The sequence below is a fragment of the Pholis gunnellus genome (assembly GCF_910591455.1).
Source record: "Pholis gunnellus genome assembly, chromosome: 20".
Classification (NCBI taxonomy): domain Eukaryota; kingdom Metazoa; phylum Chordata; class Actinopteri; order Perciformes; family Pholidae; genus Pholis; species Pholis gunnellus.
The window spans coordinates 9859512-9873331 of NC_136547.1; the positions used below are offsets into that span (position 1 = coordinate 9859512).

At 41.5% G+C, this 13820-nt stretch overlaps 2 protein-coding genes across 2 annotated transcripts in view; one reads left to right on the forward strand and one right to left on the reverse strand.

The window, feature by feature from the left end:
• smchd1 (structural maintenance of chromosomes flexible hinge domain containing 1) overlaps positions 1 to 2175 on the reverse strand; it is a 22627-nt gene extending 20452 nt beyond the window's left edge. The window contains exon 1 of the mRNA XM_079181706.1: positions 1881 to 2175. Coding sequence (XP_079037832.1) covers positions 1881 to 2012 — 132 coding nt within the window. The 5' untranslated portion in view covers positions 2013 to 2175. The remainder of the gene's footprint in view (positions 1 to 1880) is intronic.
• A 181-nt stretch (positions 2176 to 2356) lies between these two features.
• Positions 2357 to 8927, forward strand: mettl4 (methyltransferase 4, N6-adenosine). Its single transcript, XM_079180998.1, has 8 exons — positions 2357 to 2670; positions 3091 to 3156; positions 3394 to 3754; positions 4034 to 4103; positions 4566 to 4740; positions 4839 to 4945; positions 5035 to 5126; positions 8564 to 8927. The coding sequence occupies exons 1-8, from the start codon at positions 2440 to 2442 to the stop codon at positions 8815 to 8817; spliced, it is 1356 nt and encodes a 451-aa protein (XP_079037124.1). The 5' UTR covers positions 2357 to 2439; the 3' UTR covers positions 8818 to 8927.
• The last annotated feature ends 4893 nt before the right edge of the window (positions 8928 to 13820 follow it).

Below are 13820 nucleotides of genomic sequence, written 5' to 3' on the forward strand. Positions count from 1 at the left end.
GTGTGTGTGTGTGTAGAGAGAGAGCGTGCGTGTGTGTATCTGGTTGCCATGGTGAGGACGCACCTGGTGTTAGAAGCTGATTATTAAGAAGCGATTTTCAACAAAACTACCTCGAACATATGCTCTTTATACCAAAACCAGTCAATCTCAAAAAACATCAATCTCCATTGATATCTCAAAAAACATCAATCTCCATTGATATCTCATTCAAAAAAGATTGCAAAAAATTGAATAATTCAAAACGTTTAAAGATTAGAAACATGAAGAGATATAGCACCCCTCTGCTGAAAGAGCTGAACATTATGATATTTGAACGGTTTCTGTGGCTTAAAGAAATGTCAGCAGTAGTGATATTTGTAGTAGTAGTAGTAGTAGTAGTAGTAGAAGTTGTAGTAGAAGTATTATAAGTAGTAGAAGTACTAGTAGCATTTGAATAAGTACTCGTAGTAGCAGTAGTGATTTTTGTAGTGGGTAGCAAAAGTTGTAGTTATAGTAGAAGTATTATTACTAGTAGAAGTATTAATAATTAGAAGTAGTAGAAGTAGTAGTATCAGTAATTGTAGTAATAGCTATAGTAGTGGTCGTGGTATTTAATATAACAGTAGTAGTAGTAGTAGTAGTAGTAGCAGCAGTCTTACTAATATATGTAGTAGTATTAGTACTGGTAGTAGCATGAATAGCAGTAGTAGTTGTAGTACAAGTAATAGTAGTAGTGGTAGTAATAGCAGTAGTGGTAGTAATAATATTGATGGTAGCAGTAATAGCAGTAGCAGCAGGAGTAGTAGTAGTAATACTAGAAATATTAGCAGCTGTAGTAGTAGTTGTTGCAGTATTAGTAAGAGCATGAATTATTTCAACAAAAAAGCCTAATTTTAAGCTTAATGTTTAAATACAATTAATCCATAAGGCTTTTATTTTGAAAGGGTGGGACTGGGTGGGGGAGAGAGGGAGAGAGGAGACAGAATCATAATGTTTGACACACATAAACAGAGGTTATGGGGGGGGGGGGGGGGGGGGGGGAGTCCTCTAAAAGTATCCAAGACCTGAATGAGAGACACACACAGAGATAGATAGAGAGAGGAGTGAGTGCACGTGTCTGTGAGTCTGTGTGTTTATAAACATCCCTAATTAGAAACACCTGTGTGCCAGCAGCCTGTTCATGGAGAACAGACAGGGAAACACCTCATACCCATATTTGATTGGCTGAGCAGCATCACGCATATCTCCAAGTCATATGTGCGTGTGTGTCTCAGTGCCTCTGTATGTTTATAAACATCACTAACGAGCTCATAGAAACACCTGTGTGCTTGGGGCACTGGTTGGTGATTGCAGCACCTGTGTGAGAGATTAGAGTGAACATCACGCACTCTAAGCTGCGCAATACACACCCATTATAAAGGCAGAAGAGGACTGAAAAACTCATAAAAGTTAAAATGGGACAGTTCAAAAACTATAAAAGATATCAAAAAGATTATAACATACAATAATAGCTTAAGATTTTCTCAGTATTTTAAAGTTGAAATGGTGTCTGTAGCTGAAAGTATGAGGAAGTTGAAGGATTTGAAAGTTGAAGAATTATTTGAATTATTTGAAATATTTGAAAATATTCTCCATAGAAACCCATTCAAAAAAAAGTTGCAAAAAACTTAATAATTCAAAAAGTTTAAAGATTAGAAATATTAAAAGTCATAGCATAAATGTCCTTAAAGAGCTGAACATTTTGATATTCGAACGGTTTCTGTAGGTTAAAATATGGAGCAGAAGCAGACCAAGGAAGAAATATAATAAGATGAATAAAGAAAACAGGATAACAATACTTGGAACGCTTAAAAGCACTCCAACAATTACGTTACCGGTTAAGTAAAGTTAGATAACATTACCCGGATCAGAAGTCGAAGAAAGTCATTGAAGTCCAAACCACTTGTATCCAGCAATTTACTCGTAATTTGCTCTTTATTTTCGGAGCGGCAGTCGTAAACACTGATCTTCCTGCAGTCTCTTCTGTCCTCCATCGTGACTGCTGAGAGAAGCGGAGAGCTCCAAGTGCACAGCGTTCAACTTCAAAGTAGAATTAAGCTAACAAGCGGGCTAAGCTACATATGCATTAAAGTTTAACATGACTTTGACTTAACTGCATTTGGTATGTGTTGTCCTAAAAAGATGACCTTTAACCAAACCGCACCCAGCCGGAGCCAGATGCGAACAGACTGCTAATAAGGAACTGGCGCTTTAAGTGCTAGGTCACGTTGTTATGGTAGCTCGACAGGGACACACACCATTCACTTCCGCGAAAACGAAACAGCAACAACGCGCTTTGACTTTTGTTATTATTTCCTGGAAGTGGTTTTAACACGTTGGGTGCGACACGGCTGCTGAATCGAAGCAACAGCTAGCTCGATTAAACGCAAGCTAGTTTTTAACCAATCGAAATTTTGCACAATGTCCGTAATAGTTCGGAGCACGCGGGGCTGTGTTTTGGATGCGCGCTCACTCATTGATGAGGGGTATTCGCGTTGCCTCAGACTCAGAGATAAACAACAGTCGCACGTGAAGTGTCGATTCAAAACGCAATGCTTTCATATTTTAAAAAGCCATTATAGTGTGAGTGCCAGTGCTGCTGTGGATGACGGGAGCACGGATATGTTGCAGAAAACAGACAAAGCATCAAAGGTACAGCAGGGGCTCATAAACGTTACTTTACAGTGACAACTGCTGGTTTCTGGTCCTTTATACAATCACACCGAATTAAATTATGTAATGACGTGAAGTAACGTTACACTCATGTATTGCAACATCAATTCAGGTTATCTAAGCAAAAACTAGTGCGGTCGTGATTCCTGCAGATATTAATTTTTGATTACATTTCAACAACAAACATTTTTTATTAAGGAAGGATTTATTTATTGATTATTTTTATTGTTTTTATTTTAAGAAATCAGAGACACATTTTGCACAATTTGTTTATTTGTAATTCAATCATTTGTTTATTGGAAATTATCTTAAGCAAACACTTTATGTGGGGAAAAAAAATCTATAAATGAATATTTACAAAAAAATCATACATTTTTTTTATATCAATTTGACTTCCAGAAAAGGAAACGAAAACACAGTGAACTCAACCAGGGGGAAATTGATTCCCAGGCCTTCCATGAGAAGGTAGGTTTAATCTCATTCTCTTCTAGCTGCATGTTGTCTTTGGAAATAGTTTTGTGCCGGAGTAGAAGTATAAAGTAGGTACGAACGGAAGTACCTTAAGTACAGTACTTGAATGCATGCACTTCATGTCTTTCCCCTGATCATCACTACACATTTTATTTCATGCATTTGAAATACAGTCTCTGCCAGCACAGATCTCCTAAATTATTATGTATAATAATATGTGTGCTGATGTAGATCAGGTCTGTTGTCCTTGAGGGAACCAAGTCCTTGGTGGATTCTGCCCAATCTCTGGGATATCTAAACGGCGTGACAGACGCAGTGAAGGAGCCTCTTCCCTCTCAGCAGTGCAGCCTCGCTGCTCTCTGTGAAATGGCTAAAGAGCTTCCTCTAGTGGACGAAGACGAGCAGGAGGAGTGTGTGCAGCTACTTGTTGCCGAAGATGGCTCCACGTCACACGTTGACTTGTTCTCTCGGGTAACAGAGAGCGGGGAGGACTGGGCTACAGTGGTCACACTGATGGGAGAGGAATATGTAATACCCCCACACACAGCCTTCCTGCTGTCTGATTTCACAAGAATGCAACCCCTAGTCCACTGTGAGTACAAGATTGGGAACTGAGGAATGTGTAAATATTTTTCAGGCCATCTGGAGCGGATTTGACAAAATGTCTTACAGTTGTTGTCACCGCACGATTGCGGTGACTTCTTTTCCAGGAACAAAACATGTCTATTGTGGCGTAAATACAACCACCACTTACTGAATTCACCACTGTAAATAATTCTAGCATGACTCGGTGTGTTTCTCAAGAGAGAGCACGCTAGTTTTTTTTGCCTAGTCTGACATTGTTTACCAAAGCTGCTTATTTCTCACACAGATGGAAGAAGATATGACTTAATAGTTATGGATCCACCGTGGGAAAACAAGTCTGTGAAAAGGAGTCGCAGGTAACTTGTGTGTGTATATATATATGTATATATATAATAAAAAGATTAAACTCAGAGGCTACAGCTATTGTAATAGCCTTGTGAGGCTGTTAAGGTAAAGGGATCATAATTCACCCTGAGGTAAATTCAAATTTCTTAGTGCTAAAAAAAGAGTTTAAGTAAAAAATAAATTAAAAAAAGTTTTAGGCATGGCTAGAAATGAAGAGAAAATGTAATATTAATAATTAATAATCCCTCAGATTTATCATGAGAAGCATTGGGGGGCCCAGACCCCCAGGTTGGGAACCACTGCCTTAGACCATACACGAAAAAATGTGCAAATATATATGTGCAAAAAGTATTATTTTAGTTGTTCAATAATGCTTTTATCAGTACTTTGATGTAGTTTTTCAGAATCAGAGACAAGGATACAGTAGTTGAATTTACAACTCATAACATTTTGTATCTATTTTCTCACTGAAGGTACAGTTCTCTGCCCTCGTCCCAGCTGAAACGGCTCCCTATACCAATGCTGGCATCCCCGAACTGTTTAGTGGTCACCTGGGTCACAAACCGGCCCAGCCACCTGCGTTTTGTCCGGGATGAGCTGTATCCACACTGGGGGGTAGAAGTTGTGGCCCAATGGTTATGGGTCAAGGTACACAAACTTTGAATAGATACAGCTCTCAATCATGAACGTCTGACGTACTGGTGTGATTCCAGATGTTTTACTCTTTTTTTTGTTTTTACCCTCAGGTGACCACATCTGGACAGTTTGTGTTTCCACTAGATTCACTTCATAAGAAGCCATATGAAGTGCTGGTGCTGGGCCGATATCGTTCCACTGCAGATAACGCCACAAGGTGCAAAATGTTTGACATCTCTGTGCCACTTCTCATACTGTTTATGCTGTAAACAGTTAAATGGAATATATTTGTTTCACCACTTCCAGCTCATCAGGGACATCAGAGGCTCCTGTGGAGGACCAGCGTTTGATTGTCAGCGTCCCATCAGCTCTCCACTCCCAGAAGCCCTCACTCTCAGGTAAAATAGAAGAACATAAAAGTACCGTTATGTTTTTCTCTGCCACCAGAGGGCAGTGCTGCAACGTCAGAAGATTGTTATCTTGCTTTACGGCCTCAGCGATAAGCCCAACATTGTACTACGCTGACATTTAAAATGCACCATTTTGATTTTATTTCAGTAACAGTTACTACATGCAGTGTGTTTTTAATGAGGAATAGACACGTTAAAGTAATACATTATTATTTTTTGTACGTTATGTAATATCACACTTTCTGAACATTTAACTTGAGGAGAAAAAACTTCTCAAACACCACATGCAGGGTTTCATTATAACGGGAGGAAGAGAATCCTGAACCCGTGACAGGTTTGATTTGTCAGAGTGGGGACTTCTGCTCAGATTTAATCAAATGTGTCCCGTCTGCACTGATTGTGGTGTTGCAAGACTTGACTTCCAACATGGCCTCCGCTACTTAGAATCGATGTAAAACCTTGACAATGAATATGCAGGGGAGATGAATAAGAGAGGCTTGACGTCATGTCCCTCCCTCTCAGGGGAACGCGATTTATTGTGCAGTATGGAGAGAAAAACACAGCCAGTGTTTGCCGGCGCTCTTTCAGAAGCACAGAAAAGCCTCCACCTCAAGTGGGGCTGGACACTGTTAAAATACACTGATCTACCCCATAATGACGGCTTTGTGGAGCTGTGATACCATAGAGATTATATAGATTAGCTATAGATAGACGAGACTCTCCGCTGGTTTAACCAGAACTGGTTTAGTTTATTTCCGGCTGCTTTATTTGCTGCTGTGGAGGTATTTTCATAGCATGAAATACAGACAACTAAATTAAACGAGCACTTATTATTCAAAACAAAATATACTACTGCTAAAGGGCCAGAATGAGCAGCATCTATAACTGTGGTGTGCCTCCGTTGCATGCGTTTTAACTCCAGTTAGAGGTGAGAGACGGTGGGTGTGGCTCAAATCCGTGAGTGTAAAAATTGTAAATTGCAGTGTGTCAGGAAAGGGGCTTGACCCGACTCTTGCACAGCTGTGCCAATGAAAGCGGGGCGGTTTATTTATTTAACTATTTGACAAGATAATTCAACACCTCGGAGAATGAAAGGTGAGAATTCTCTTTCTTTTGTTCTCTCCTGCAATAGATTATGCAACCGTTAGAAATTTCAAATATGTCTCAAGACCGTTGGCATTAATTAACTTGAGCTTTATTTTTATTTTTTTACTTTCATCTCAAGCTATCATCCCTTGTAATTCTGCTGCACTTTGTTCGAGCATGCCAGATCTGTAAGCAACAGCATCGATGGCGTGAAGCCACGGACCCGCAAGTCTGCAGTGTTGAGAAACCCTGACCCACTTCTCCTCCCCTCTCAGACGGGGCTCCTATCGCTGTGGTTGCTATGGAGAGATATGGGACACCATTACACTACGACACATCCTTGCCAGATGGTCAAGCTGCAGGAGAAAAAAGTGTTTGCACTAGACAAGACGTGAGGCTTTTTACTAATTAGGGCTCCCGACAAACGAAGTCAGCTCGATATTATAATTATGGTTTAAATATCTGTTTTTAATATTCCTATTGCACACTATGAATTTTGGGCTGACTTGGGAATGGATTTGTGTCAGTGATATATACACCAGTATGTTTCAGTGGCAGCTACAATGTTTGGCCTTTTTATAAACTAGTCTATTGAAAGAAAATAAAATCGAGATTAATGTCAAGCTATTGATTCAAAGTGGTTGTTCCATGTCTTGTAAACCCTGATGCTAAAAGGTCCAATTGCCATTTGGCCAATTGAGGGCAAAGCAACAAGCTGTAAACAGAACATTGACATATTAGCACTTCATTAAGTTAATAAAGTGAACAGCTTTTTGCTCGTTTTTGGTCTCCACCAACTCTTTAGCTGCTAAATGCTCCTCTATGTTCGCCAGTCAGTCGCTAACCTTTTTCTCTGTCTGACGTATGCCGCTGAGCATGTAGCTTAAGTAGGTTTTAAAGAGTTTTTTTTCACTGACACTCAATGATGAGAGCCAGGACGTAAAACTACAACAATACGTTTAAAGACACTCCAATGCTCAGTAGAGCTGAGTGGTTGTAATTCTCAACTATAGTGACTCCTTTCACACTATACAGAGCCATTTCATGATTGGCTATGAGGCGGATAACCCTTATGACACTGGCATCGAGATTCAGATGGACACAACAAGACCCCGTCGGACTCCACATGTGTGCTGGAAATCAAAGTCATTGATTATATTGATTGAAAACTACTCAGAAGAGGACTGAGACTTGAAAGAACAAACATTATGGCATCTTCGACCACATCCAACCATGAGTGAGGCAGAATAATCTAAGACTGAATATGTTACTCGTCCAGAGTTTAGTTAGGAAATGCCTTTCTTCTCTCACGGCAGAAGTTTCATACGTTGTCCCATTTCAGAGTTCAAGATGATAATTGGACCTTTTATTCTCCGTTCAACTCTGAGAGCTGAGTCACCGGTTGAGGTTGAATTAGTCGGGAGACCTGCATGTTTGGCCTTTTCTCTCCGTGACTCTGTCTCTCTGACGTGCAAAGGAAGAGAAAACTGGGAGGCAGGACTCCACATTGTGCAGGTTGGATCGGTTTGGGGATCAGGCTTTTGGGCTCATTAACTCCCTGAGTGTTGGCTGAGGCGAGTGTCAGGGCGGTTTGAGCACGCACGAGAGCAGACAGAGTGTAGCACCGGGGCAGAGGAAGTGAAACGTATCTGTCAGGTGTACTGCTCCAGGAATATCATCTCTTATAGACTCAAGGTCACTGCCACATAGAAGAATGTGTGCTGTGCTGTGAAGGAGCTGGGCAGTTGCCAGTGTCCTCTGCCTATTACAGGGTAACAAGCAAAGGGCCACCATAAGAAATGGAAGCAGTGGAGCGATCTTCCAGCCTGAATTTGTGTCTTTTAGGGCAACTGCACTAGGAAGCCTGAAAAAAAGATGAAGCTGCAACGTCAACTCCTTGTCGATTCATTTGAAGTAATTAAATAAATTGCTGGTGTGTGTTCGGGCCAGGAATTATTCAGCCCTTATCCTTTTTAATCCTCCAGATACACACAAAGTACGCAGTTCGTGGAAAAAAAGGGTCCCTCGAGTCAAAAGCTAGTTTTAAGAACAGCATCAATTTATTAGGCTTTAACCAGAGAGGGCAGTAAAACACAGCTTTTAAGCCCTGAAACGGCAAACCTAAGGCAGGCAGACCTGGTTGTTTATTGGGTCTCTAGGTGAAATATACTGTTGCCATGTGTAGTCTGCAGTTTGCGCTTAATTTAAATTCTAACGTGACAGGGCACATACGCAATGCACAGAGAGGGAGAGGAACAGAATGTCAATAAGGGCCTTATTTCGGCCCCGGAGAGGGTTGAACCAGTCACAATCATTCCTCTGCCTCGTTTCTCTCTTAGAGGTGTTGAAGCCCCACGTTGGAGCAGAAGCCAAGTGCTTGGAGCTGTTTGCCCGAAGTCTTCAACCTGGGTGGACCAGCTGGGGCAACGAAGTGCTCCAATTTCAGCACACGAGCTATTTCACTTTGACGCCGACAGACGATGGAGCAGAGGTCCCTCAAGGCGACGCCGCAGACAAACCCGCAGCCACGCCAGCGTTAAGTTCACCCGGACAATCCTCTCCTCCCCGCCGCTGCCTCGCCACGGTGGATTAATGACCGACCAGCAACACCTGTCACATCAGTATTTCAATGCGTTTTCAATTAGGATTCAGGGCCAGAATACTTCTATAGCAATTTCTTTTGATCTGACTTCTTGTGCATGTGGGACCTTTGATTTCTTTAGGGGGTGGGGGTGGTGGGGGGGGGTCTGGGTACATTTTTAAGGTAGCGAATAGCAGGGCTGATGATGGAGAGATGAAAGTGCATTTATGTGCAGCTATGTTTTTAACTTCTAACTTTTGATTAATCTTTGCCGCAATATGTGTCCTAAGGCTGATCAAAGTATTTCTATTTTTACACATTTTATGCTGTTTTGAAGTGAATTTCAAAATGTTTCCCATTCCTAGTAAAATAAACTGTTTCATACTGAATGCGTTCGCCTGTAGCCGTCCTTTTGCAGAACTTTTGTACTGAAGTTTTTCCCCCCGAAGCGCATGCTGCTGCGCCACGTCAAGGACGCCCGGTTACATAATGTGTCCATGGCTTTTGTTTCGTTTCCACTGAAAGACGTACTCTCCCTGTGTCACACGCCTGAACGTCAGCATAGCCATTAACCTACCTTTTCCTATCGGGTGGGGCCTCTAATGAGTCTGTGGTCTCCAGAGAGAGGAGAGGGGACGAGCAGGGCTGTCTTAAAAGCAGATGAGAATGAGTTACGACCACAGCAGCACAGTACACATCACAGCTAATGAGTGTGACTCCAGCAGGGTCGTTTACACATTAGCTTGTCAGGCTCTCTCTCTTTCTCCAACACACCGACACACCAGTCCATACATCTATCTCTTCTTATCTGAAATCAAAGTTCTTTACAGATTTCCTACAAATGAACTCAAAACAGCAGTGACTTAGGTTTCCAAAGCTTTGTCGTCTACTCTAAATGGACCGTTATTTACTAAATGAACGTCATACTGAAAAAGACTTGAAAATAGCAATTAAGACCATACACTCGTGTTTACAATGTTTACTTGATAATAAATCAAGTGAGAAGTAGAGTCATTTTCTCATTGACTTCTATACAATCAGACTTCTTTTTGCAACCAGAGGAGTCGCCCCCTGATGGCCGTTAGAAATAAAGCAGGTTTAAGGCACTTCGAGTTTAACTTGGTCGAAGCCTAACTTACTCTTTGGTGTGTCGTACTGTATTAAAGATACACTGATAAGTAAATATGGTTTTATTTACTGCGACAATAACCTCAAATTTATCCCAAGGTCCACTTTCTTGATTTTTCAGAGATTTAGCGTCACCATTGTGGCTCCATATCGAATATGAAATAAATTACAGGTGCAAAGTCTTCCCAGAATGCTCCACACGTAATCTGAAATCTCACCTAAACCTGAAGGCCTTAGGTTTAAAGATGGATTACGTAAAAAAACTTTACCGACATGAGTATGAACCATGTTGTTAATTCATCACTCCATTCAGTTGCTGTGCTGTCATATAATGCACTCTTTCAGCCTTGTGCATTTACAAGTCGCACGGTATACATACGTATGGTTTAAGGTTTCTACTAACTATTGAGAAACATCTTTGGAGATGGAGGTGGAGAGGTACTCAGCAGGGCCATCAGGTTGTCAAGGATTTCTCGTTATTGTCTGTGTTCCCACGGAAACCAAAGGCAAATCAATGGAATTCACCACTCATCCTTGAATATTTCTCAGAAAGAGTTCCTTTATGATACACGCCATACCCGGGCATTTGACGCATGCAGAGCTGCCCGCGTGATGCACTTTGTTTCCATCGTCTTTTCATCGACGACTTACCTCCTACTGCTCTTTCAAACCTGGCTTACCAAGGCTCACAAGCTCAACACTTCACACTGAGATCAGAGTTTGCCCTGTTGTGAAGGAGTCTGTATTCCTCTCGCATGAACTTCTGAGAAATTCATTGAGATAAAGTACAAAAAGATGGAATGCAATCACAACAGAGTCAACCAGAAGTCGACCGCATCACAGCGTCACTTTCCCAAATATCGTGACGCTTTCTTCTCGTCTTGTCATCGCTGGCTTGTTTGTACTGAATAGACATCGTCTCTGACTACGTCATCACGCTCTAAAAGCCTGCGATACGCTACAGAGTGATGTCACCGCGGTCATCGTCTCTCTTTTTTTAGGCGCCAGTGGACGGAGAGTGTCCTGTCAAAAATCAAGACGAAGCACCACAAGCGAAGCCCTGGTCTCCCCCTCTTCCTCCAGCTCCCCCCTCCTTGTGTGAGTTTTGTCTTAGATCACAGCCGTCCTATTTGACTGCACTGTCAACCAGCAGCAAGGGCTTCACCTCAAATTGATAATCAGCTGAGCAACACTTATTGTTGGCTTTGTGGTGAGGAGATGGAGGACTAAGAGCTGATTTATTTCAAAACATACACAGTTCCGCCCTAATGTGCTAATTTCTCTTAACCTCAAATAGAAACGCTAAGAACTTCCTCAGATCCCGCTTGAAGGCTGATGGCCTGTAATGAACACAGACAGTGAAATAAATTTCTATAAATAGCTGATAAATCTGAGGGGTTATGAGATCATTAATGATGTCGGAGAGAAGAAAGAAAAACACACATTTGTATTCAGTTGTTGTACTTTTCTCTAATCGTTGCTTTTTAAATGTCGTGGACTATGAATATAAAGTATTATAGCTGCATAAGTGCAACTTTTAAATATATCTTACTTTCCGCTGCAGGCTGAGTAGTAATTGACTTTGACATGTCAAATTGGTTGAGTATCCCTTTAAATGTTACGACTTGCTCTCATTTTACGTCTGGGTAGTGAGAAAAAGACGTCTGAGAGAAAGAATGTGTCAAAGCTTCTTGCTTTGATCAGATCAGACACTTTGCTCGTCGTACTTAAGTGACTGATTTTGTGCCGTCCCTCCAGCCATCAGCCACAGCCAATGGTAAACCGGCAGACATATTTCCCATGTATAGTCCCGGGGATGAGAGAGTTTGAGAAAATATTGCTGTAAATAGTCAGAAGCTTTGTCAACAACTCCGAAAAACAAAGCCTTTTGGTTTGCAGACAGCCGTGGAGCAAACTGGCAGCCATCACGGCTCGATCTCCCACAGGAGGCTGCGGGGGGATGAGAGAGATAATTATTTCCTAAGAGGTGCTGCTGCTCCTCGTCTGTCTCCATCCCTCGGCCCTGTCCTCCGCGCTGCCTTTGCTCCACGCACATGCAGCTCCGCAGCAGCTACAAGGAACGGACACTTAGTAGTTTCGTCAGTCTGCACCATCAGAGAGAATGTGAAATCTTATGTTGAGACGTAGAAACGATTCCCAAGGAATACATTTGTTACGACCGACTCTGATGTTTATGGCAGCAGCTCTAGTATGTTGTTACATTTCTAATGAAGAGGTTTGTGGTAACAAGAAACACCGATATTTTCTGTCTTATTTTTCCCTTCTACAAGCAAAATAAGCAGCGATTTTAAACAATATTAAAGTTCTGATTTCTTCAAACTTTCTTTTTGTCACACACACTATCACAGACACTTCTTGCTCCCTAACTCAGGCTTTGTTATTCATCGGCAGATATCCTAATATTATTTAATAATAGTGATTTCTTTCTAATACAGTCCTTACACAGGCAGCGTGAGCTTTGATTTCCTCTCTGACACACATTCAACTGATACATTTCATCTCCTCAAAGGATTCATTTACCTCCAAATTTGAGATGAGAGGAATGAAAGCAAATGCTTTGCAGAATGTCTTAAATGTATGCATGAGGATGTAGACTCTGGTAACATAATCTGATTTAACACAGTGCCATGTACTTTATGAAAATTTTCAAAGTCACCCAAGGGACAAGATATATCTGGCTGTCATTAAATATACATATGAAGCGAGGAGAAGGAGAGATGAGCATGTTTCAGCGCTAAATCGAGACACGCTGCGGAGCTCATCATTTTACAAGAACTCACAGATCTCACACTTTTATCCCGAATCAGTGCTGAAAAGCCACATCAGTGGGACTTATGTGTAACACAATGGGGACATAATCTAAAGTTTATTAAAGTTATAGCATTACATTTAAGAGGGAAAAAGGGCTTAAATGTTTAACAGATGGTAAATGTTTGGGCTCCCTTTAGCAACCTTTGCGATTATTTAACTGTGTGATTTCTGTTAACATGTTTATACAAATGTTTTGGTTCAATATCATGGATTTCATCTTTGTCATTTCAGCTGTTTTGACTGACAAACCTCAACCCACTGTATAATTCCTGTCCAGCACCAATCTGCAGACAGATCTGAACATATTTGACCATTAACGTGCTAAAGAGGCTTTAACGTCAGTGCTAATGACAAACAGGAAGTCCCCACTGCAAGCCACTGATAGCACAACAAGCTAACGAGCTAACAAATCAACAGGCTGAGAAGCAGTGAAACACACATAGAACCGTGAAGACACACACATCTTGTCCAGAAGTTTGATTTTCTGTCATTTTGTTCCACTGAATAACTGCTGCTGCGTTGTAATGTTTTATTTACATCGTACGGCTTCAGTTGTAATTTGATTTGCGTTAATTAGTCCTCCCTGTCACTGTGTGGGCTTTCGCTTCATGCTGCTCCCCTCCCGCCACACATCCAAAGACATGCATGTCAGGTGGACGGAGCCTCCTAATTGCCAACTTGTTTGAATGTGAGCGTGGCATTTTCTCTTTTATTTTCTCTTTTAACCGTAAACCTGCTGTCCAGGCTATTTGCCTGCCTTCTGCCCCGGTGCATGCTGGGATAGGCTTCAGCTCCAGGGAAATATATAAATGTCTATATCCCTGCGTTGAACCTGTCTTCCTTCTCATCACAACCAAACCTCTTTCTCTTCATCCGTTCATTTTGACAGTCGCTCTCCACATATTGACAGGAAGCTCAAAGCTAATATTTACGAGGAACGTGAACGCGACTGAAACTAGTCCTTGACTGCTTTTCCCCTGAGCTTCATGAAAAATGTGAGAGACTCGTTCACATCGAGCTCATTTTCAGATTCTTTTCAGCCTCCTCGCTGTCAG

Excerpts from the sequence above, each read along its gene's own strand:
- mettl4 (XM_079180998.1), top strand. The coding sequence starts at position 2,440 with ATGTCCGTAATAGTTCGGAGCACGCGGGGCTGTGTTTTGGATGCGCGC. Across the intron at positions 3,755-4,033 it reads AATGCAACCCCTAGTCCACT|ATGGAAGAAGATATGACTTA; the intron begins GTGAGTACAAGA and ends TTTCTCACACAG. Across the intron at positions 5,127-8,563 it reads CCAGAAGCCCTCACTCTCAG|AGGTGTTGAAGCCCCACGTT; the intron begins GTAAAATAGAAG and ends TTTCTCTCTTAG.